Source organism: Podarcis erhardii, assembly GCF_964252035.2.
Source record: "Podarcis erhardii genome assembly, chromosome: 9".
In the NCBI taxonomy this organism is placed as follows: Eukaryota; Metazoa; Chordata; class Lepidosauria; order Squamata; family Lacertidae; genus Podarcis; species Podarcis erhardii.
This window is the reverse complement of record NC_138512.1, coordinates 20,827,854-20,854,098: the sequence shown is the minus strand read 5'-3', so window position 1 is coordinate 20,854,098 and position 26,245 is coordinate 20,827,854. Positions and strand designations below refer to the sequence as shown.

At 40.6% G+C, this 26,245-nt stretch overlaps 1 protein-coding gene across 3 annotated transcripts in view; it reads right to left on the bottom strand.

The window, feature by feature from the left end:
- Nucleotides 1-1,673: 1,673 nt before the first annotated feature.
- GABRA2 (gamma-aminobutyric acid type A receptor subunit alpha2) overlaps nt 1,674-26,245 on the bottom strand; it is a 71,430-nt gene continuing 46,858 nt past the window's right edge. For 2 of the 3 annotated variants that reach the window (XM_081875871.1, XM_081875870.1), the window contains 5 exons: nt 25,686-25,768; nt 15,635-15,778; nt 13,657-13,809; nt 7,558-7,760; nt 1,674-4,968 (listed from right to left, as the gene is read on the bottom strand). In XM_081875871.1, coding sequence (XP_081731997.1) covers nt 4,672-4,968; nt 7,558-7,760; nt 13,657-13,809; nt 15,635-15,778; nt 25,686-25,768 — 880 coding nt within the window. In that variant the 3' untranslated portion in view covers nt 1,674-4,671. The remainder of the gene's footprint in view (nt 4,969-7,557; nt 7,761-13,656; nt 13,810-15,634; nt 15,779-25,685; nt 25,769-26,245) is intronic. The other variant, XM_081875872.1, reaches the window with a different exon arrangement.

Genomic DNA, 26,245 nt, shown 5'->3' with positions numbered 1-26,245 from the left:
TTACAGTTCCAGCTAAGCGTGCATAGGATTGTATACTAAGTGTTCAGACATATGACAGACTGTATTAAATAGTTCTGTTTAAGTCAACATTCCTAGCTTTGGCTTCCAACAGTTCTGACAACTGCAGCAGGGCGAAGATCGGTCCCTTGGTGCAGACTGAATTTACAAAACGAACAGTTATCCATAAATAGGAATTGAATTTTTGCACATATATTAGCACTGATCCAAAGGAAGAACAGGAGGGACCTCCTTGATTCTGTAGGTTCTTTATGGGTCTACTGTCCCTTAAGAACATGTGCCTTACTGAGTAACCAATGCTAAACTAATCCCTCTGCCAATTTCTAGAAGACAAAGTTCTGATTTTATACTGTTTAAGAGAAAAACATCTCAGCTGTCCACCTAGATTACATGATGTAAAATATAGTCAATGGCCTTCTTATTTCAAGGCCCAGTCCTATGCGGTACTGAGAGCTGTCAGCTCCCATGGTAATTAATGAGATTGAAAGCACGTAGCATTTGGCAATAAAAGAGCTTGCACACCGCACACCAGCAACAAAGCTCCAATTATTACATTCCTGGGTGCTCTCACAACCCACTGACCACAAACTCTGGATCTCCTGTGCTCTTTGTAGTGGGAAGAAAGCAACAAACGAACTGGACTGTTATCATATTACTTGGGTAAATCGTGTCTCTAACCACCTGGTCCACCCTTGGAGTGAATCTGAGTTGGGTAGCCAAAAAGAGAGGTGTCACAGCCAACAAAATATGGTAGTTATTTTCTTCCCCCGACAAGCAGCAGTGGGCTTGTATATGCCCGATATTAATACAGATGGAGAATTCTCCCAAGAATGTAATGTTTAAACAGGACAAGAACTGATGAGATGGGCCTTGCTTTAAAGTCATGCTGTCAGAGCCCTTTGCCAAAATCAAAGATAAAATTGAATAAAATTGTCTATATTACTAGTATTTACAAGTGCTTTACATATGTACATATTTATATATTTATTTGTACCTGGAAAATGTAGCATCAAAGGGTATATTTATATTTTACAAATAAAACATTTTTTAAAAGATATGTATAACTGTACCATGAATAACTTTTTTTTTATTGCTTGCCTTCAAAACTTGCACAACTTTATCACACATTTCTGTACTACACAGATCTACGTTATATATAAATAGGTATGAAAATAAGGATTTTTTTTTCTATTTTAATGTTTCAAATAAAGTGCTCATTTTCCCCAACTACTGTTACTGAAGAGGATGAATTGATTAGAGGGGATCAAATGTATACATTATGGGGAAGGTAATGTTCTATCCTTTCAAGCTATTCTCATTGTGTTAAGTATCTTACCTGATTTTGGCTGCAACCCTACACATGGTCACCTTTGGAGTAAGTCCTGCTGAACTCAGTGGGGTTACTTCTGAGTTTACATGTAAAGGATTGAACTGTTAATCTCAGAAGATCTATTTTACCTCAATGATCTAACCAATAAAATGCATTTGTGACCTTGCCATCAATATTTCTCATGCAGAGTAAAGACCATAAACACATTAAAGGAAAATGAAACAATACAGAAAATAAAACAGCAAATGGAAATATCGTTTGATTTTGTGCATGTGTGTTTCCACTTCTTAAGGTAATTTAAAATTGTTTTAGAAATATTTAAACAGTGTTGTTAAACTTTGCAATATCTAGTTATGCACTATACTCAAGTACTGTACAAAACTGCAATAAATGACACTATACGACTACATATGCTTCTACTATAAAGACACCATCAGAAAGGTGGATCTTTTTTTTTAAGGTCAACTAATAACTGCTAATATGTACGTGAATCAAAATACCTTTGACTGGCCAAATGTATTATTAAAATCTAAATACAGTACACAATTATTTATGGTAGTATGATTTACAGGGCCTTTTTGGGGGTATAAGGAATATTTGCAAAGGTTTCATGAGAAATAGTTAATGGATCAATATTAAATATTATACAAAATTTGCAAACAGAGGCTCCAGTTTTGTTTCCATTTGCATTTAAGTACTGATGATGCACTGGATTTTCTTTTCTTAAAAAAAAAGACCTCCTCTTAGCAAAATTATTTCTAATATATAAAGTCATTGTAAATTTATGCCAGCAAAGTGTAAGCTTGCAATTTACAAAAGCAGCAATAATATTTAATCATGAGGACCCCCTCATGAAAACGAAATCCCAAAGAACGGTTTCCAGTGGCTGCTATGGATACACGAAGTTAACCTTTTAAGGCAGATTTCATGGAAACTGTACTTCAGAAAAGTTGTACACAGAAGTTTTATATTACCAATATGCTTAAACCCTGAAGAGTAACTGAAAGCTTTTTTTTTCCTGGACATTTGGCTTTTTTCTCTCTCTCTTTAATTTATAAAAGTTTCAATTCACAAGACAGGATTAATACTTAAAATTGTCTCGTGAATGGCTACTATGTGCAATATGTTACTAGGTAACCTTGTAAACCTACAGCTAAGAATCTGGAATGTTGCTCTTTGCGAGATTTCAAAGAGCAAATTGAACCATTTGCAAAAACATGTTCCCATCTGTATTGGGTCCCTGGAATTTTTTGTGGGAGCACATCTGGATGAATGACTTGCCTTTGTGAATGCATGGTCACTGCCGATATACAACACAGCTATAACATTTCTCACTATCGCCTCAAACAAACAGATCAAATCCAAAGACCCACAAGCAGAATTAAAACAGCCAGGGCTTATCCACACAACTTTTGCTCCACCCTTTCCAGGGACAGATCCAAGCTTTAAAGTTTCATGTCTGAGAGCTCTTTTCCACCACCCCGGAGCATAAATCCGCTCTTTAAAGCTGAGTGCAACAAACAGCAGTGGAAGAAAGGTAAATGCAGATAAGCTCTCACTTGTGTTGACCTGCAAATGTTTGCACAGTTATTTTCCTAGTGCTATCAACAGGTAGGTTTTATAGCAGCTTTCACGTTTCCGCTACTACAAGAGCTTGCACAAATGGAAGAACGTATTTGGGTTCAGTTTTGCTTTTCTCATACGACACTCTGGAGCATGGTGCCAAACAGCCCCTCCATGAACAGAAGACAGCTTCTGCATGTAGGTGGGCAAGCTTTGAATCAATGGATTCCATTTGTACATTCAGCTGCAAGTAGTCAACTGCACAGCAACCAAGTGTAGTAACATGTGAACCAGCCCTAGGACTGCTCATCCGAAAGATCCAGAGTTTACCATTTATTTAGGAGAATGGCTCTCCTTCTGCATATCAACGAATTACAAAACAACAACTCTAATACCTGATCTCACCTTACTGTGCACTATTTACACCCCTGACCCTGAATGTTTATTTGGGAGTAAGTTCTGCTTCTCTGTGCAACTGCAGCAAAAAAGAAATATCCTACTTTGATTGTTCTGTACCACTTGCCAGACAAGCATCCCTTTCTTGCTATATCTACCTGAATATATCAGAGCCAAAACAGCCCATGCAATGCTATGTAAGGAAGTGCCTATAAAGCTCACCACAGAAAACATCTGCGATTAGCCAAGAAAATAATGTATGAAGTCATTGTTATTAGTTAACACAGCCCCTAATCATGTTTTTCCCCATATGATTCTTTTTTTTCATATTGAAAAAGAGCCATATGACCCACCCACCCCTCCTGGGCCCAAATCAGGGAACTGTTAACAGCTAGAAGAACTATTAAGGACTGAATGAATATTGGCCAATGTTTTTCACTAGGAGCAAGCAGGTTTGTGTTGATTACTTTGGTGTATCATCACTTTTTTATTTTTTAAAAAGTATGTTGTCAACTTTTACCACAGTGTGGCACGGAGAGGTTGGCTCAGCATCAATTCCCTTGCCCCCGATATCCCTCCCCACCCCCCGACATTGCACAACTGCTTTTATAAAACACTTTAGCACTGGACAGAAAGAAAGAAAAAACACTTTTGCTACAATGATTGATAGGAATCCAGCTTTGGGGCTAGGCTGGAAACTTTTCTTTTCTTGTGAGTCCCGCCCAAGCACCTAATCCTTTTGCCTCTGGAGCAGAGTGCTGACCATACCACAGATCTAACTGTTAATCAGCAACTTCAGCGCTTGACTCAAAAGTAAAGACGTGCTTAACCCTGACATTCCAATAGCCTTTACATATATCTTGCATTCATAATGGTTGCGAATAAGAGAATACTTGAGCTCACCACACACCTGTAATATTTACATGGGCACTGCTACCGTAAGAAATTAAGGTTACTTCTTATAAAAAAACCCTTCTCTTTTAAATGATAGTTTCTTTGCATTAAAGTAGAATCAGTCATTTTATAGAAAAATATCTTAAACTTTAAATTAAAAAAATAGTGTTACTAAATAGTTATGTAGGACCATATGCGGTTGTATGGATATAATTCAGCATTATTTGAATACCAGTTTAGGAGAACTCACACGGATAGGAGAGCGGGCTATAATTGCCATGGGTACCATCTGTTTACAGATCCCATGAATAAACTCTGTGCACCTCCTTTGGAGATAAATGGACATGATACCTATATACATTCTGTACATCTCGGTTCACGGGTTAGCAGTTATTAGTCGTACTGTACATAGGAAAACAATCTGATTATAATGATGTTATACGCCCTCAGCATAAAGTTAAGGTTTGCTCCTAAAACCCATGTAAGACAGGTTCCCTGTTTAGATATGTTGCCCAGTACACTAGGTTGAAAGTACCAAATAAGACTGGAAAAACTATTCTCGACATCCTGTCGATTTTACTAACACTGTTGAAGGTTTTCTTTGCTTCCTGTGGCTTGGCTTCCGGCTTGGCTTTGTTGGGTTCTGTTGTGGTAGCGCTCTTGGAGATTGTCGGGAGAACAGAGTCCTTCGTGATATTTGGTGCATAATTGGCAACTGCCACTGCATAGGCGTTGTTTTTCTTAATAACCGATGCCTTTTCTTTTTTCTGTGGGGGAACAAAAAAGGCATTTGATTACCCAATCATGGTACTTGCATTATGTCACAATGCTGGCTAGTAGTTTTACGTACCCTTGCTTGAGTCCTCCCCCTGGCTGTATGAAATACTGTAAGCTCCTTTTCAGGGGCATGTATACACTGCAGCATTGCACAGGCACACTAATAATAATAATAATAATAATAATAATAATAATAATAATAATAATTTATTTACAGTGGTGCCCCGCAAGACGAATGCCTCGCAAGACGGAAAACTCGCTAGACGAAAGAGTTTTCCGTTTTGGAGGTGCTTCGCAAAACGAATTTCCTATAGGCTTGCTTCGCAAGACAAAAACGTCTTGCGAGTTCCTGTGGGTTTTCCCCCCTTTCCCCCCCTTTTTCTAAGCCGCTAAGCCGCTTATCTGCTTATCCGATAAGCCGCTAAAAGCCGCTAAAAGCCGCTAATAGCGCTAATAGCGCTAATCCACTAAGCCGTCAATGGGCTTGCTTCGCAAGACGAAAAAACCGCTAGACGAAGAGACTCGCGGAATGGATTCTTTTCGTCTTGCGAGGCACCACTGTATATCCCGCCCATCTGGCTGGGTTTCGCCAGCCACTCTGGGCGGCTTCCAACAGAATATTAAAATACAATAATCTATTAAACATTAAAAGCTTCCCTAAACAGGGCCGCCTTCAGATGTCTTCTAAAAGTCTGGTAGTTGTTTTCCTCTGAAAATCTTGCCCAATGCATACATGAAAGAAGGTTTTGTGGAAACTGGAATTATTTTGACGAGGCTCTCTCTTTCCTCTGTGCAAATGTATAGCTGAGTGGGGATACATCCAAATTTCACCTGCCTTCTTAGACTACCTTAGCATACCTTCAGGTCTTGTTGATACATAGCAACTCTAATCTCAGGTGTTTGCTCTAATAATGTGGAGCATGTGTAATTCCCACATCGGCTGCAATGTGTGCCTAGATTCAGCAAGCCTCTTGGTAATCTTCCCAATCCTTCTCTTCTCCCCAACACACAAATAATACACATCTACAGAATCAATTGAGAAAATCGGCGAGTTGCCACTGACAAATACAGGACAGAATAGAAAATGATGCCTTGTATAAGTGATGCAAAATCCCAATAGGCTTAGGAGGGAGACAGATGTTGCAAGGAATCTGACTGCACAGTCAATAACATATGTTCTCATAATGTTCCAGTGTTCCTTTGGAAACTTCAGAATCTCCCCCCCCAAAAAAAGATTTTAGTGAGCTAGTGCTTATGCTCAAACATAAGGCTATGTAGGGCTGGAGCGGGGAAACCATCCCCAATAAAAAATATCTATTGCCTCCAATAGTTGCTGCTTTAAATGCTAATATATCTTCCAAAATATCCAATGAAGATTTCCAATTTCCATCTTTTGTCATCCATGGGTATTATGGAACATACCCAGAAGACCTCTGTGATGTTCCTAATCTTAGAACTTCTCTGATGTTCAGTACAATCAGATTCCTTAAGCCTGCAAATTTAATCTACATGTAAATTCTACTTTCACATGAGACATGTATGTAGCAAACTAGCAGGTTGAGCAACAAGTTGGCAAAACAACAACAACAAACACACACCCTTTACCTTGTTGGTGTGATGATTAGAACATCTTGGGCAAAGTCCTGCCTCAGCTCTGAGAGTTGAAGAAAAGGATGACCATAGGCCCCTATCTCTGCCCCACAGAATATCCACATTACATTGCCCTAGCTTCTTGGGAGGAAGTGTGGTAAACAACTATAATAAATACGTAATTTATTTGCGTCGCACAGGGAAAAATAGCCCCTGTGAAGAAGATCCCTATTTTCTGTGGTGAAGTGAAAGGTTCCAAATGGGGAACTGGAACAGGGCTCTTAAGTAGGGTTTAATGCAGCTTTGCAGATTAAAATGGAGTAAAATAAGAGTAAAATTGCTGACTTTCTACCACTAACTGGTTTGAAACTAGCTCCAATGTGAACTAATTATTTTGATATTTTTATGCAGGTTTTCAGGGCAAAAAACCTCTCTCGGTGCAGTTTTCAGAAATAACATTTATTTTTATTTATTTTTATAAAAAAGAACCAAACACACCAGAGAAGTGTTTAAGCTAAAACAGCAAGTACCAGGTTTCTCACATAACAGCATAAATGTGGGGCTGAAATATGAAGTGTGGGGTTTCATTAATCCTGATTAAGGTTCGTCATAGGAAAGTAGCTTTGGCCTCATTCATTTTTGCGCAGCAAACTGACGAAGATAATGAAATGCTGCCTAAGATTATTTTGGATATTTAACAGGCATAAATGGGCTATTGTTTAATTTGTAGGCAGCCTTGGGACAATATTTGTTTCTCCAAGATGAAGCAGATGGAGGAGACTCCATATGTACAATTTAATTTCTGCTGAAGTGTGTGCTCAAACTGTCAGCTTCTTTTCCTTTCCTCTCCTGTGTCAATCTGCTCTGCCTTTATATTGGTTTTAAGACTTCAATTATTTTTCAGTAATAGAAAGCTATCAGCTGTAGATGCTACTAAATTGATTTCTTAGAATTGGAAGGAACTTTAAGCACATTTCTTTATCACTCACCTTATCGTTGACTACGCTTTTCCCATCCCACGCCCATCCTCTTTTTGTGAAGTAATTTACAGTGGCAAATTCTATCAAGGCAGAGAATACAAATGCATAACAAACAGCAATAAACCAGTCCATAGCTGTGGCATAGGCTACTTTGGGCAGTGAATTTCGAGCACTGATGCTTAAAGTTGTCATCGTTAGCACAGTTGTGACTCCTGGAGAAAATGGAAGAAAATAAAGTGTTGGTCAGGGTAATTCAGAATTTTATTTTTATTTTTTTAAAAAAAAAGAATATTTATCATCAGGAGCAAAAACTAGTGATTACAAATGATTAGTGTAAAGCTGCTGATTGCAGCTGATAACAACACTATGGGGGCTTGATCCAGAATTCAGTGGAGAGAGATAAAGCTCTACAGAAGTCACAGTTAAGATGCACATTGTGACTAAGAAAGTATGCAAGATTATATGCACAAAACTTGATACTACAGTGGTACCTCGGGTTAAGTACTTAATTCGTTCCGGAGGTCCGTTCTTAACCTGAAACTGCTCTTAACCTGAAGCACCACTTTAGCTAATGGGGCCTCCTGCTGCCGCCGCGCTGCCGGAGCACGATTTCTGTTCTCATTCTGAAGCAAAGTTCTTAACCCGAGGTACTATTTCTGGGTTAGCAGAGTCTGTAACCTGAAGCGTATGTAACCTGAAGCATGTGTAAACCAAGGTACCACTGTATCTTTGTGCAGATACATTGGGTGGTAGCCAACTAAACAGTTCCACTTATACAAGGACTTTCCTCTTTCTACACACTGAGTAAATCTGCCCCAGAGGATTGGGGAATCCTCCAGAAGAGATTTACAGGTTCCGCAGTGCAGTGTGGGTATAAGAGAGGATAAGGAAATTCCACTGCACTGCTAAGCACCCTTGTTTAGTTGGATACCACCCATTGCTTTTTAGGGTAGCAATAATGTGAGAAAATAGCACCAACAGATAATATGCAATTCATGCTGTCTTCCCTTTGTATAACACGAAAAGTGGAAACTTCTGCTTCTCTCCTGCAGGAAAATGAATGAGCTTCACATATATCTGGCAAAATGAAAAGCCAGATGAGTAGGTTTCTGCTTGACATGTTTCACAAGAACTACAAACAAGGTTTAGAGTGCATTCCCAATTATACCTTTGAAACTGCAGCTTTACCAATCCCATGTTTGACATCATATGACAGGCATCCCCAAACTCGGCCCTCCAGATTTTTTGGAACTACAATTCCCATCATCCCTGACCAATGGTCCTGTTAGCTAGGGATGATGGGAGTTGTAGTCCCAAAACAGCTGGAGGGTCGAGTTTGGGGATGCCTGCCATATGACATCAGGTATGGGCAGGTGGGTGTGGCTAGCCCCAAAGGCCTTGCAGACCAAATGGAGTGGCCTGCCATGCCTTACTAGGGCCAGAGCTTCCCCACTAGTGTAATGAAAGCTCAAGAGAAGAGCACACATATTTATTTGTTAGGTTGCAAGTATCTGCTATTTGTAAATTGAGGTGGCATTTCCCCCCCCCCCCATCATATATGTATATATATAAACAATTCTAATTCATATTTGTTCTTGGGATCTTTCTGTTGTAAGCCAACCCCATACCTTTTGTCTAAAATTTGTAATTGCTTTATATGTATTTGGGGAGGAAGACTCAAGCTTCAACAAATGAGTCTGCATCAGTTATGCGTAGTTTGTCCATAAAGTGAAACTCGTGAGGTAGTTTTCTGGCAGGGTTTAGGAGAGTCATTAAATAAATTACTTGATGCCAAGAGTCTAGTCTCCTCCAAGTGACAAAGATAGTAATCTGAAAACAGCAGAAGTCCAATATTTAATACTCTTTCCATTTTTAGCTGTGATTTTTTCATTCAAATATAACATACTTTGATTAAGTTTAATTAGAATAAGAAACTCTCCACATTATCTGTCCTCCCCCAGGACAGAGAACTATGCAAAGATGATTTGCCTGTGGCTTACTTTCTGACCTGCCTTTGTACGAAAATTAGCAATGCTGAGGAAGCAGGCATAATTAGTACAAAAACAAAAAAAACCCTCTATTGTATCACAGAGATGGCAATCTTTTAGAAAAAGTTCTTACCACAAAATATATGTATACCACTACATGTGTACACACACACACAGAGAGAGAGAGATTAATTCAGTGAATTTTATAACATGTCTCCATATCTATCTGAGTATTATTTCTAAGCAACTTGGGGATCCTGTTAACATTTCTAACAACTCTAGTTTTCAACTGAAGGGCAAAGAAAAAAGAAGCAGCAGTAGTAGTAGTCACTATTTGGTCCTCATATTTTTTAATAGATTTCTCAATGCTAACAAAATTGTGCAATCAGATTATAAATTCCTGTTCATGCACTTGACCTCTAAAATTGAAATATTTGTGATCTAAGTCAAAGCCTAGGGACGCGGGTGGCACTGTGGGTTAAACCACAGAGCCTAGGACTTGCCGATCAGAAGGTTGGCGGGTGAGCTCCCGTTGCTCAATCCCTGCTCCTGCCAACCTAGCAGTTCGAAAGCATGCCAGTGCAAGTAGATAAATAGGTACCGCTCCGGCAGGAAGGTAAACAGCGTTTCCGTGCGCTGCTCTGGTTCGCCAGAAGCGGCTTAGTCATGCTGGCCACATGACCTGGAAGCTGTACGCCGGCTCCCTTGGCCAATAAAGCGAGATGAGGGCCGCAACCCAAGTCGGCCATGACTGGACCTAATAGTCAGGGGTCCCTTTACCTTTAAGTCAAAGCCTGCTCTTTGAAAGAACATTTTGGTCAGGATTGACCAATGGCATGCAAACTATTCTATGCACAAAAGGTAAATTTGGACTTGTGCTTCCCAAATACCAATTTGGAAAGGAAACTATTGTTGAACCCAAAACAGATTATGATAAGCTGCCTCTGGCATGTCATGGGGTAAATTGTACCTGCACTTTATACAAGTCAATATTCAGCACATGTAGCCCAGGACTTTAGATCCTATACCTGAAAAACTACTTTGTGTACTAACAAAGGTGGTGAAGGTTTTGACTTAGATATCCTTTGTATGCTTTTTTAATATCCAGTGTATTTAATGTGTCTGTATTTTGCAAGTTTTCTTTTTTAAAAAATAGTTGGCATTTAATTAGCAGCACAGAGTCATTGACTTGCATTGCTGAAAAAAAAAAACAAATGGCACAGATACCTTAAGAAATAAAAACAGATTGGAATCTTGAACCAAACAATTTTGTGCCAGCTTTATGCCAAGTCCCTGAAGGCACAATCAAATGCTTTTCAAATGCATCTTCTATGAAGAACATAGTCAAGATTTATCCAATTAGCAGCACTGCAACTTTTTACACAGGCTAATTTGAAGCAAGGCAAAGACAACAAATCATTTGGTCGTAATTCACCATGGACACTTTAGGTCAACCACATTAAACAGATGTCATAAATGAAAGGAACTGCAGAGCGTGATTATTAAAACTGCCTCATTATCCCAAGTCCTTAAATGCAACCTACTACTTATAAGTACATTATGTGAGCAAAGTGAAATAGAGAGCAGTTCTCAGACAAGAAATACTCAACATCTCAGTTTTTAAAAATAGTTTCTTTTTAGGCTGCTTCAGGGTGTGTTCCGATATAGAAAGCAAGCTCACTCATGTGCATAATGCAGAAGAAGAAGAAACTTTTCATGGAAAAGCACAGTTGTAATAGTCCACATTTGGCTCATACCCCACTGTGGTGCTTGCCTCCTAGGTGGGTCATAAGGAAAGGGTTAAATGAGTGTGATGTGATTGGCCAGTGGAAACTGATAGGAGGAGTTAGAGTGAGAGTTGGAGTTGTGTGAAAGTCAGTGGAGAGTTGGGAGTTGGAGAAGGAAGAGGGAGGAATAGTCTGTGGGTTGGTTGAGTTGTGTTGTGAGAGAGTGAGAGGAATTGTTAGGCGGAGTCAGATAGTTAGTTGGGATAATCAGTTTGAAGTTGTTAGGAACGTTGGGTCAGTAAAGAAACTAAGATTAAGAAACTGCCAAGAAAAATTAACTGAAACCATAAGATTTTTCATGCTTATAAAAATAAACTAGATTATTTGTTAATGTTAACAACTGTCTGGACTCCATGTGTACCCATGAGAAACGGGTTGGTGGCAGCGAAGAAAGCAATTACAGTGGTGGCACAGGGTCAATAGACCGTCAAATGTCCGGGGACCCTGTGTGATCACCACACCCACTATTCTGCAAACACATCTGCTCTTGGGTTTGAGAATGGTCCCCATGCAACTGCTCTTTTGATAATTGTGCTCGGATGTATTCCTAACCCAGTGCTAGCACAGGGAAGCTACCAGGGTTTTCCCCTGCCTGCCCCAGGGAAACACACAAATGAGGCACAACTTATGTTTCTCCACTCTGTGCTGACAGAGTGGCATTCAAGGAAGATATTGAGGTTACGTTTCAAGTCAGAACAGCTGAGGAATGTTTAGGCAAGCAAAAAGAATGCAGATTGGACATACAGTGGTACCTCGGGTTAAGTACTTAATTCGTTCCAGAGGTCCGTTCTTAACCTGAAACTGTTCTTAACCTGAAGCACCTCTTTAGCTAATGGGGCCTCCTGCTGCTGCCGCACTGCCGGAGCACGATTTCTGTTCTTATCCTGAAGCAAAGTTCTTAACCTAAAGCACTATTTCTGGGTTAGCGGAGTCTGTAACCTGAAGCGTATGTAACCTGAAGTGTATGTAACCCGAGGTACCATTGTACAGCCTCCACTTGTCTCTGCATGGGGTTTTCACTGCGCTGAAACTGTACTCCTCTCCATCCATCCCATGGGAAGGTTGGATTGCTGGTACTGAAAATCCCTATAAGCCTTGAAATCTCTCTCTCTCTCTCTCTCTCTCTCTCTCTCTCTCTGTGTGTGTGTGTGTGTGTGTGATGTTTGCCAAAATGGGAGTGGTGTAGGCTGGGATACATAGAAAATATTATGTTGAAAGGGAAAAAAAATGTAATGAAGGGATATGACTGGAATGAAAGGCGCAAAAAACGAGTTCTTAAAACTGGGCTGAGTGGGAAAAAGTGATACGGGTTCAGTTTAGAAGAGGTTGCCATTGGCAGCAGCTTCCTCAACTTTTCCTCTTCATTAGTAGTGATGAAACTCCTTTCGGTGGCAGCTGGCTGGCAGCTGTCATTGTACCCTACTAGTGCCCCTGGAGGAAAAGCAAGTCATGATGTAGTATCGTTCTAATGGGACTTTGACTGGATGCAGGGGCACACGGGATGTTAGGTCATCACTTTGTACACATAATAATTGCAACCCAAACATCCACCAGACTTTTCTCCTCTTTTACAACAGGAACATGCCCCCTGCTGGTACCCAGACTCTGACATGGAGTCATCCCAATCTCAAAGCTGTATGACAAGTTCCATGTTGCATTGAAGCACTGAGCTTCCTTTGGGCACGGGAGCACTCCTGATATGGACTGTGGTCTCTACTTGCATGGTATAAAAATGGCAGACCAGAATTCAAGAGAGAAAGCTGGACTTGAAAACATTTACCATCAGAACTTTCCTAAAACCAGGCACATTTTTTCCTCCTGTATTTTAATGCCAGTAGAATATTAGAATCATAGAGTTGGAAGAGACCACAAGGGCCATCGAGTCCAACCCCCTGCCAAGCAGGAAACACCATCAGAGCACTCCTGACATATGGTTGTCAAGCCTCTGCTTAAAGACCTCCAAAGAAGGAGACTCCACCACACTCCTTGGCAGCAAATTCCACTGTCGAACAGCTCTTACTGTCAGGAAGTTCTTCCTAATGTTTAGGTGGAATCTTGACTCTACATATGGACTCTACATGCTTCGCTTTCATATGTTAATCCCCTTCCAACTCCCTGGAGCTCTGTGGCCTGTACCTGAAAGTAGTATTAGTGACAAATAGCCACAGTTTGTCACACTGCATAATGAACTTCAATCACAAGAAGAGAATGCATTCTTAAGAGAAAAGAATGAAAAGATAGATGAACTAAATGTGCTGTAGCTGGCACCTGAAATGCTGAGCTGCCTTCAATGCTAACTAACACAACATCCAGGTGTCTATCACAATACGCACCAAAGACCGTCCTTGCCGGGACAGATTCTCTGTTCAGCCAGAATGACACCTGGGACAGGATGACTGTCATGATGCAGGGGAGATAGGTCTGAATCACAAAATAACCGATCTTCCTCTTCAAATGAAAATGAGCTGTCATTACTTTGTATTCACCTAGAAATGAATGGATCAAATTAGGAGGAGTGCTAGAAATAATTATGAATTGCCTCCACAATAAACCATTTTTCATGACAAGCCGAAGACATCTGCTTTAACAAGGCAAGCATACTGCAGCTTTCCACACACGCCCCTCTCAAAAAAGCTATATGTTGGTAAATCCAAACAAAGATTGAGCCCCACAAAAGCACACCTAAGAACTAATTTCAGCAAATTTATACTTTTGCTTTCTATGCCTGGTGTTTTATAGTATGATACAGTTACTAGTGATGTTATTGTTATAGTTAGTTACTTTGTTTCGATACTATTTTATATATTTGGACAAAGCTTCATTTTGAATATTGGTCATTGACCATAGTAGTAGTAGTAGTAGTAGTAGTAGTTATTTATACCCTGCCCATCTGGCTGGATTGATTGAGAGTTTAATTTTGAGCAGCACACCCTCAGAGCCTTAAAAGCTGCACCTAAAGCTCACTTTGGTCTAAAACGTGATTTGCGTGATGGGGAAGAGTACAGAACTAAATGCACAGTTCTTTGGATCTCAACATTTTCCTTTACTTTGCAGTCTCTACAGAAGTGAATGCAATACTCTACAATTGTTGAACCATCCAGAACTATGACTCCAGATGCTTCCTAGACGGGGGTTTATTGTACAGCTCATGCATGGAAGTTTCTTGCAGTGTCCACCTGACACTGTCATCATCAAAATGGCAGCCCATTTTTAAAAAAATTATATTTAATCCAGATTTCTGCTTACAATGGAAACTCTGTTCAATAAAAATAACCCATGTTGTTGCTCCTTAGCACACTGTTTTGGCCGTATGGTTTGTCATGTGTGTTAACTTTTTGGAACACATTCCAGCCATTCTGATTCTGGTAGTCCAAGTGGTGCAAGCAAACATTTTTGTACCACTTCCCACATGCAGAAGGTACATCTGAATTTCAGCAATCCAGTTCAAAGGACCTATTAATTTAAAAAAAAAAAAAAAAAAAAACCCAATACAGTGGTACCTCAGGTTTAGTACTTAATTTGTTCCGGAGGTCCGTACTTAACCTGAAACTGTTCTTAACCTTAAGCACCACTTTAGCTAATGGGGCCTCCTGTTGCTGCACTGCTGGAGCACGATTTCTGTTCTCATCCTGAAGCAAAGTTCTTAACCTGAAGCACTATTTCTGGGTTAGCGGAGTCTGTAACCTGAAGCGTATGTAACCCGAGGTAACACTGTAGAAATAGATACCTCCCCCCCCCAAAAAAAAACCCCACACACCCTTGAAACATGGTAAGTAACCATGAAACATGATAAGTAAAGATTGGCAATGTTTGCTCTTGTGAATGTCTGGCAATTTATTTATTTTATGTGCACAGGCACACAAATATCTGTGTACACGCCACAAATAGGAAAAGGTAGTGGAGGGTAGGGAGTAATGATTAGGGCAAGGAACCACAAAGCACAGCACAGAAAAATTCAAACAATGATGATAGGTCACTCAGAAAGAAAGGCATCTAAAACTAAAAAATGGAGTATGTGGATGTTCACATTCCAATTAACACAGAGAGAATTATATCTAAACGAGCCATTTTGCAACCTAGAGCTCCCATATGGAAGCCCTCTATGATATAGCATATTATAGTAACATCACTTAGAGACTTTGGTAATTCAGTGGTATATAAATACTTTAAATTAAGTTCTCACATCTATAATTTCCTGTGTCCTCAAGTCAACCTGGCAAGGCCACAGAGTATAGTCTGCATGTATGGCCAAAAGTACACCAGTGGCCGAAGGAAAAAGGACTCAAACGGTTTCTTCTTTGTCTTACTAACCTGTACTTGATTTAGCTGTTTCTTCTCCAATTGTTTGCCCTATGAGATCATACTGATTCAACCTCGAACCGTCTGGGGCCACTTCTACTGAATTAGATGCATTGAAGGTCCACTTGTAGGTCACTTCTGAAGATGTATATGCATCTACAGGGGTGAAATAAGAAGACACGTTATCAGCTCAAAAGAGAGCAATTATTTGGGAATAGCTGCTCAGAGAATTCAGCATAGCCTCTGATATTCACTGACTCTCTTGATCTCTTAAGCAGTATGAACTTGGAAGTGCTTTGTCTGTATAAGACACGGGGGGGGGGAGAACCTTTGTAGGCCTTGGCCCAGTTTCATGAGGGTAGGGGAAATAGGATGGGAAAGGCAAAACCTGGAGTGGATTGAAAGATGGGGGGAGAAGGGGAGAAGCTGTCAACAAGCAAATCCATTGAGAGCCCTGGCCCTCTGCCATCAAGTTAGCTAGGAGACAGGGAGGGAGACAGAGAGGGAGGGGGGAAAGGGGTGTCCGTAAAAGGGAGAAGGGGCTGGCCCCACCCACTTTGAGCTCTGGACCCACCTATTACTGGCACGTGGCTCTGACAGATTGCCACTAAGGGGATGTGACCCTCAACAAAACAAAACTCCCCAATCCCTGATGTAAGAGTACACATAAAGGATGCAAAGCGGTTCTCCATGTGCAGAGGACAGGAGGCGGAGGTGGTTACAGATCAGTGTTGGCACCAGTGCAGCAACCCACAACCTCCCACTCCATCCATTGGGCCTGCAGAGTTCCCCAGGGGCCTGCGCTGCTTGTCTCAGCAGAGATGAGAAGCCAGACTGGGGAAAGAGAGAGGGTGTAGGCTGGCTCCCTCCCCTTAACTGTCACCCAAGTGATGGCAGGCCCTATGTACATACGTCCAGCTGATACCTGCTCAGAAGCAGGTGAGAGAACAACATGGGAAGAAAGGGGCATATGGAGCACATAGCTGCATCCAAAATTCCTTGCTTTGTGATTGTGAAACTACTGGATATCTGCTGTCAAAATAGATTAAGGATGTGACATATTTATCTCAAAATTGATTAAAAAAGACTGTTCAGCGTAAACATCTCCCATGAACATCTTAGGGCAGGTGTCAGGAACCACTGGCCCTCCAGATGTTGTTGAATTACAACTCAAGTCAGTCCCAGTAAGCATGGCAGATGGCCAGGTATGATGGGGGTTGTAAGATCAACAACATCGGGGGGGGCAAAGTTCCCCCACATCTATTCATGTTTTCGCTCCCTAGAAGTCTGATATCTGATGGGCCTTCAGGAGATGCCATGGAGCAAAGATATTTAAAGAATCCTTTGACATTGTGAGATGCCAGCTATAGACTCTCACTAACCACAGCAGAATGGCATATGTCTGATCACTAATAATAAAGGGCTTCATGGACACATCATCCAGAGAAGAAATTCCTGCTTCAATATGAATATGAATATCAATGTAAAAATCAGCACACCTTAATGTTGCCCAGAGATACCAACATAGACAACTGCAAACTATAAACCTTTAGCATCAGAGTACTTGGATAACTATACTATCATAATTCTTGTGTATGCAAAAATCATCACAATTTCTTTGTGCCTTGATTTCTTTGTGTCCTTATGTTCTACTCATGAGAAGTCCAAATCAAGGAATTCAACCATAACCTTCTCCTTAACCCCTAACATGATCACATCATCTAGAAAATAGCTACTGAAGACTCAAACCACTTCACAGAATACCACATAAGCAGTATAGAAAAACGCTGCAAGCAGGTTGCAGAAGTTCTTATAGCCATAGCTTGTGCAATTCTCTTCTCCACGGGTATAGCAAACCTCTTCTTTGCACCTGCAATATTAGAGTCAGATATTTCCAGGCCAAACTGCTCCCAAAGAACTAGAAATTTGTCCTAAAACGTATATTTCCTCTGGGTAAATTTCAGAAAGCCATAATGTGGTTTTGACAATGATCATACTCTAGGACATCCAACCTTCTACACCATGAGATCTGTGTAATATGCTTAAACTAAATTGCCCTGATTAGCTAAATGGTTGCCAAATTCTGCACTAGTTGAAGTTTCCAAACCATCTTCAGAGGTAGCCCTACATATAATGCACAGGGGATAAATTTGAACCCTGAGGAACCCCACATTGAAAGCTACACAGAGCCAAAGAACACTGCCCAAGGATTACCCCCTGGAAAGGACCATCCACTGCAAAGCATCACTGCAAAGCAATGGAACCCACCCCCAACTTGGACAGTTGCTCCACAGCCAATTATATGAAATGTTGCTGAGAGGTAAAGGAAAATTAACAGCGACAGATTTCCCTTCTTTCCTGACAGATGTCATGATACAGGGCAACCAAAACTGGCCCTAAAGCCTGAATCAAGACCCAGTCTTGAATTAGAAGTTGGAGGCTCAGAGAAGCCAACCTCAAATGAGAGCTGAGCTTTCAAAGCCCCTAAATTCATCTCCAGCTGTGATCAAAATGTGAATTCCCAGCGTGCCCATTCTATACCCTTTACTTACTTGTCAAGCAGCGATGGCTGCACATGGGAGAGGAGAAGAGGGAGGTTTTCCACCCCATCATGGAGGGAGAGAAAGAAGGAAAACACGAAGCAAAAAACACCCCCACTGCTTCTCCTGTCTCTGTTGTTGGGTTGCCCTCTGCTGTGGGTCTCTTACTGACCCCACTTATTGTTTATAGACATTTAAACAATAAGCTTAAACAATAAGCATTTATCTTAAGCCAATCGAATTAAAGTTGCTCTGCACTTTCTATTCAGTTTCATCCACGAATTGTTGTTTCTACAGCGACTCTTCTCTTGTAAATCGAAACATTTTTGTTTCCATTGAACAACATTGGCCAAACTATGTTTTCAGTTGCTTGGAAATAGAGACAATGGATGTTTCATGACCCACAAATGTGGCAAAAGACAGACAAACAAACAAATCACCGGAGGTGTTCAGTGAAACAGCCCTTTATTTATTTATTGTTCATTTAAATTTACATAAACAATAACATAAAAAACAATATATATATATATATATCGCACAAGAGTAATTTTGAAATACCTGACCCTTCCATTTTCAGAAATAAAAATGCTTGGTCATCTTATCTCCAAAATATGGCATCACATAAATATTCATGAGCTCTTTATTGTCTTAACTATACTTTTAAACACAAAGGATCACAGTTAAGATCAATTTAAAGCAGCATTATAATTTATTAAATATTAAAGTAAATAATAGCATGCTGCAATCAATGTTTGGGGCTTTCAGGGAAAATAAAATGACATTATGCAGGACATGCTGATAAAATCAGCTTTGTTGTCCCTACCTTCCAAATGAGTGGCACAAATGTGATAATGAAAATGGTACCCGTTAAGTATTAAGATGTTAGTCATGGTGTGTTTTTTAATTTGATTAGATAAACAAACCATATCTCTGTGTCTTGTTTGTATCTGCTCATGTAAGAAGCTGAAGCTTTCACCTGCCCTTTGCCATTTCATGACCAGGTCCTCCACAGACATCATTATCTACTTGCCTCCTGTTTCTCAGGTTGACTGCTTAATATGAGTATTTAGTTGGCCACTCTATCTAGCACCAGGAGAAGGTGGGGCTAGTTTGGTTTCTGCATCTTGGGGTGTTTTCTTCTCCAACAAACTCCGCTTCCACAGATCGAGGTGCCGCGAATACTTTTCTATCTGGGACATTCCATTCTGTTTCTTCCACGTTTGGGTTTACTTCGTCTACACCTGTGCATAAAATAAAGGACAGGTCAGTAGGCTAACCCTCTCTATTTTCAGTGGATAAACAGTGTTCAAGGTATCTTTGGTTTCGGTTGCAAATATGGTAAGCACAGCAGGTTCTCTATTGTTAATGATGACTCAGGCATGCACCTCAGGGCTGCTTGTTTGAGGGAATGCAGGGGTATTTCCGTGAGTATTTCCGTGAGTATAACGGAACCCCTATATTCTGTGAGAGATGTATATGCTGCAACGTATATGTAGGAGTTGTCAGCATCTTTTGAGAAACACTACATTCATGGCGCACCTAGGCGTCATGAAGTTGCTGCAGTTTGAACCAGGTTCTTAAATTTCACATCTAGCATTGGCAATAAAGCAAGGAGGAGGAGGACATTTAATAGAGGTGCAAAAAAACCAAAAACCACTCACCTTGTAACTCTGTGAAACTTGAAAGCAGAAGAGGCTGACCAGGACTAAACTGTGGTGTGTGCTTGGACTGCTCTCATCAGAAACCATGTAGAATTAACTCTGGAAAGTTAAGAATAAATCTTCAAATGAGAACTGGAGGTTTAGAGAGAGATGACCCACACATCTGGTTCACCGACATTAGGCAGCAGCAACGTTGGATCCATCTTGTCATTCCAAATCATGGGTTGCATCTCTCAGGCATCATGGCACAAGGTGCTTTCCACTGTTGCATTCCAGGATCAGCAGGACCTCAAGTGATCCTGCCTAGAGTGATGGAGGCTTTTCCCACACTTTCACCAGCGAGAGTTACTGGTGAGCAGGAGTCTGAACAACATGTTAGACCAACATATAGCTGACACTGTTGAACCATGCCCTTTTACTTCCGTCGGGAAATCAGCGTACCTAGTCCCTAATATCAGGTGCCTGTCATGATCCCCGAGTCATTCAGTGACTAAGGCACTGAGTTGGAGGCTACAGTGTCATGGGCCAAGGAGCTGGTCTAGGTTCCTGACTATGAGTCTCATGCTAAAGATCAGGGATCATGAAATCCAAGGCTGGGAGGCAGAAGAGATCCCGTAGTACCAGGCCCTGTAGAATCAGAGACAGGGTTCTCAAGGGTGTTTTGAGTGCATCAGGCACAGGAAATACATTAGGTTGGAGACTGTGGAGCTCAGGGAACATACCTCCCTTCAGATGAACGCTGGCCTTTTAAGAGACTCTAGTTCTTCAAAAGGGAATGGGGCAAAGGGGAGGTAGATGCAGACAGAGGGTCAAAAAGTTCACCAATAGTTATTGTTAGAGCAAGCTGCTCACTAGGAGCTCCCCTTGCACTGACCTACTGTGTCCTATAGGCTCCTCCAGAATAGTTTCTGGTGCACAACAACCTTCTGCAATGTGTGCTGCTGTGGCTTTATTGCAGGATGTGTTAGTTGTTGTAAACGAATGGTTGCCTCTGTTGGATCTGTGCTGGGAGACATCTCAATGTCATCTGGGTCAAGGGTAATGGGCTGAAGACTCATATTGCTAGTCCTTGGACGTTTCTTCAATCATTGTCTCCTGCTGCACACAGATCATTTTTCTCCCATCCAACAGGAATGGCGCTAGCTTCTTATAGAGCTTCTTACTCATTTTCCCCGCAGTCTCTGCGTGCATGGTTAGCTCCTTTTTTGTTGTGTTGAAGACTTTCACTTTTTTCCATCATGGGACTGAGGTTATGGAACATCCCCTCTTGCAAACTTTTTAGGACAGTCAATTGAAAACTACCTCATCCCTGAACTGAGAATGAAAGGTCTCCAAGGGCTGGGTTGCTCAGCTACAGAAGCCCATACGCTATACTTTGGATATATACCGTATTTTTCGCTCTATAACACGCACCCGACCATAACACGCACATAGTTTTTAGAGGAGGAAAATCCGTAGGCATGCCACCCGTAGGCATTCCCTCCAATACACGCACAGACATTTCCCCTTACTTTCTAGGAGGAAAAAAGTGAGTGTTATGGTGCAAAAAATACAGTATGTGCCTCTCCCAGCTCCACCCCCAGACTGAGGTGTGAAGCATTTGACAAACAAGTATTTGTTCATCTGCCTTATTCTAATCAAATTCAGAAATTTTATTGTTGTATTTTAATGACGGCTGATGTATTTAATGATTGTAAACCACTTTGTGAGACAATTGTTCTGAAAAAATGGTATCTGATACTTTAAGATGAATAAATAAACAGCATCTCATCTTATTGCTCAAGCTCAGCTTCAATAATTAGGTGTGAAATGCAATAACAATTACATTCCTATTCTATAAAGCATGTTCCAGGTATCTGTCAGTAGACCACAATGTAGCATGATTGAATTTTACCCCCAATATAACCTGTTCCATAATTTGATCATCTAAAACCCACCTATGCTGGGAAATGCTGTTTTCAAAAGCGAAAACCTTTGCTTTTCCATAATTGAACTTTAAACAATTGTGCTTACAGTAGATTAAAAACCAAGATAACAGGCATTTTAGCCCAAGTATAGAGCAGGAGGAAAAAACTGCATGAAGTAAGATACAAATTTTCCTATTACCTAGTTTTGGTAGGAGTCCATCTGGGTCATTCAAGACAGTTCTGGGATCATTTAGGAACAAATTAAGCAAAGTAGCAGCAAGTATACATCCTTGCTTAACTCCCTTGGTTGTGGGTTTATCTTTGGTAAACTGTCCCTTATTACCACATCTGATTTGTGAAAGACTATTGCAATACAAAAAGGCAAAAGAGGAAGAAGTGAGAAGTCTTTTATCAACAAGAATTTCATCCACTTTCTGCCATAACTTGACCCTGGAAATATAACCAAAAGCTACCTTTAAATCCATGAAGGCAGCAGTTTCCCTCACAAGGTTCTTGTATATTTTTCAGGAAGGTGACAAAGGATCAGACAGTGATCAAGGGTTGAACAATCTTCTCTAAATGCTGCTTGAGAATCAGTAAGTACCGTATTTTTTGCTCTATAAGACTCACTTTTTCCCTCCTAAAAAGTAAGGGGAAATGTGTGTGCGTCTTATGGAGCGAATGCAGGCTGCGCAGCTATCACAGAAGCCAGAACAGCAAGAGGGATTGCTGCTTTCACTGCGCAGTGATCCGTCTGGCTGTTCTGGCTTCTGAGATTCAGAATATTTTTTTTTCCCTTGTTTTCCTCCTCCAAAAACTAGGTGCGTCTTGTGGTCTGGTGCGTCTTATAGAGCGAAAAATACGGTATATTCTCAGATTCTAAGAAAGAAATCATTCCATTGCTTAAGAACCTGCCATACAACTCCCCCTTGACTGATGGCAGGCTAATAGGTCTACAGTTTCCCAGATCACAAGCTTGACCCTTTTTTTTAAAAAAGGTACCACTATTGCTTCTTCCAGCTAGAAAGGGTCATGCCAGAACAATTCACTGTAGTAAAAAGGACATCCAACAATGGTGCCCACCAAGGTTGCCTTATTTTTATAAGTTACAGAGGGATATTAATCAATCCTTGGATCCTTCCCACTCTTGATCTTGGGAATCACAGGTAAGACTTCTTTTACAAAAACTGGGTTCCATTTTGGTGTGACTCATAGCACAGCATCAAGCAGAGAGCCTAGATAAGATGTAATAATATCATCTGTCTCTGTAAAGTTGGCTCTGAAGTGGTCCTCAGACATGCGCTGAAATACAACGGTTTAGAGCTTGTGATCAAGAATGCAAAACTCCTGAGACCACTTGCCAGAAGGTTTTACGATCTTTATTAAGGGAAGCATTTAGAATCAGCATCCATGGATCACAAAAACCTGGTGCTCTTTGTGTGGTAATAAGGCCTTTAATTCCCCCCCCCCAATTGAAAATAACAAAAGGAAAGATTGCTTAGCCCTGACTTCCTGTAAGAAAAGGAGCCTTTTAGAGCCTTTCCCCATCAAATTGCACTCCTCATCAAACCATTGGACACTCTCAGCATTACACATTAGCATTTTCTTCTTTTAAAAAGGGAGCTTTTTCACTCAAAGAGATGCTTTGGAAAAAGATTTCTGCTTTACAAACTCTCAGCAAAAATTCAAATTAAAGATTCAAACACATCAGTGTTATCTACTTTTATTTGCTCCGTATATCTTAACCAGAGCACATATTGTTTTTCCTTTAGGTCGTGTCCAGAAATTAAAATCTGAGGCATCCAGAGTCCTTCCTTAACTGACTAGACCAGGGTTTCCCAAACTTGGGTCTCCAGCTGTTTTTGGACTACAATTGCCATCATCCCTGGCCACTGGTCCTGCTAGCTAGGGATGATGGGAGTTGTAGTCTAAAAACAGCTGGAGACCCAAGTTTGGGAAACCCTGGACAAAACAATGATCCTATTCAGTCATGAATGCCTCCCTTCCCTAAGGCCCTTTGAGGCTCTCCTGTTTGTCTGTGTCCACGAGTGGACTAAGAGTGTCAACAAAGGATTCTTTCATTATGTAATTCTTAGGTGACTCAACCTATTTTACCTTGAAAACTTGCAAGAGCATTCACATGAAAAGAGACATCCTTTCTCCTGGGTGAGATGCGGTGGCTTAAATCTAACTGAGAGGCTGATGCCTAAGTTCAAAGCATAATGTATAAAACGTAATTCACAACCACAATAAAAATGTATATTATTACTTGTTTGGTGAAGAACATTTTACCACAAAGGATTACACAAAGTGTGATCTGCAAACTAGCTTCAAAGCAAAGATGATTCACAAAATATCTGCTCAGATGTCACAACAACCCATGTGATTTTACAAGCCATGGTTTTTTGTGTAGCGTCTGAGCCAAGTCTATACTTCTCAAAGGAAGAACAAAATATTAGTGAGATATATTGTCACCTTTCCACCACACAAACAGAATTAAGCATGGACTCATACCAGTTAGCCTATCCTCATATTAGCCTGCTTCACACATCACTTTAAACCATAGTTAAGCTTAAGCACAGTGTGCTGGTGCACGGGGTGGAATGGTTTGGCTTGTTGCTTTCTACAAAAAATGTGAGCTGTAACCAAGGATTGTTCTTTGCTTGGGTTGAACATAACACTGAACCAAACTATAGCAAAGCTCCAAACAGCCCAACAGAAGCAGGAGCTGGGTATAAGCAAAGGGCCACAATTTTAATCCCATGCACAATCTCTCTACATATTCACCTTTAAATCATAGTTAAACTAAACTTTGATTTAAAGTGATGTGTGAACCAGCTCACTATTTAGTGAAAATGCATTTTCAGTTACACTTATTTTCATAGCTGTCAAGGGTCCCTTATTTGAAGGGACAGTCCCTTATTCCAGCGCCATGTCCCGCTGCTGTCCCTAATTGATAAATGTCCCTTAAATGATGTCCCTTAAATTTCAAAGGAGGCTCCAACTGTGTTGCTTGGCTGTGTTGCTCACCCAATAAGAAGTCTAAGAATGACTGGGGGGGTGGAGCTTGCATGCCTTGTGTGTGGCTAGTTAATGCAAGCTGAGGGGTTTTTTGAATGCTGGATGCCATTTTGTTGCCCGTGCTGCTGCAGACTTTGCAGTGCAAAGCCAGGCCGGGGAGCCATCTTAAGTTGAGGCTGCATAGGCCTTGTGGTGCATGTGATTCAGATTCTATTCAGTTGAACCTCTGGTTACAAAGTTGGTTGGACAGTGTTCTCGAAGCTACCCAGCATGAGTTTGACCAGACTGCAGGAGGACAGGAAGACTGGAGTGCCTAGAACAGGTGAGGCTGCAGGTCCCTTATTTTCAAGGCTGCTGGTCCCTTATTTTCAGATCTGTAAGTTGACAGCTATGCTTATTTTGTAGAACTTAAAAAGCATATATGTTGCATTAGAAGAGTATTGTAGAAGATTTTACGTGCTACAGCCTTCATACAAGTACAAAAGAACAAAACATTAAGATAAACTTCAGCTTGTGTAGGGACTGCATTGGCGTAATTTCAAAGCACATGTTTTTCAGATATCTTATTTCATTTTCCACGCTGAATCAGGTATGTAATTATTCTTATCCAGGTGCTGTATTAACAATTGTGTCACTCTGCTACTATAACGATTTAAACCTATTGGTCAATAAATGACATTACTTATGATGAATGCTGCAATTAGGCCATAATATCTTCTGGAAAAACAAGAACCCAGGGAATTAGCTAACATGTTCAAAGACAAAAGCACTGGAAATGAATTATTTTAAATATAAAAAACCCCAGAACATATAATGCAGCACAATGTTGCTGAAGCATACATAAATTGTGAGCAAGTCCAAGAGCAGAAATGAGATGTTGAACTACGTAAGATATTTACTAGCTAGAGGCTGCACTTTTAGCCATGTTACTTACAGCTGCCAAATTTCAATGGGCACGAATGGGCATCCATAGGGAAGTCTTCTAAGTGCATTGGACATTCAGCCTGGACAGTAAGCCTAAAAGGGAAAAGACCACTCTATACTTAAGTCTGCTGTTAAAGAGTCATGAAAACCAATTCCATAAAAATAAACTGAATTTACAGATTGCAGAGATTAATTACACAAAATCAATTAAAACTTAACCCTCTATTTGTCCTTTATTTGATCCTTCAGAGTACACTGCCTCATCACAACAAAACGGATCCCAAAACTATAAGGCCAGCTGAATGAAATGGCAAATTACGGAACTACAGGTTACCCAGTAATATTCAGTTCAAAAATATGTGCCACATGAACACAGAAGTCCAATTAAAGGCACGTACCTAAAAAATAAATAAATAAATATTGGTTGTTTCAATAAAAGCAGCCCCCAAAATAAATGCATCAAAGCATAGACTCATCTAGCAAAACTAGAAACATGCAGCAAACTGGTTTGCATGAAACACTAAGTCAAACCATGGCTTAGCATGAACGTACAAACATATGGGTTCCTAT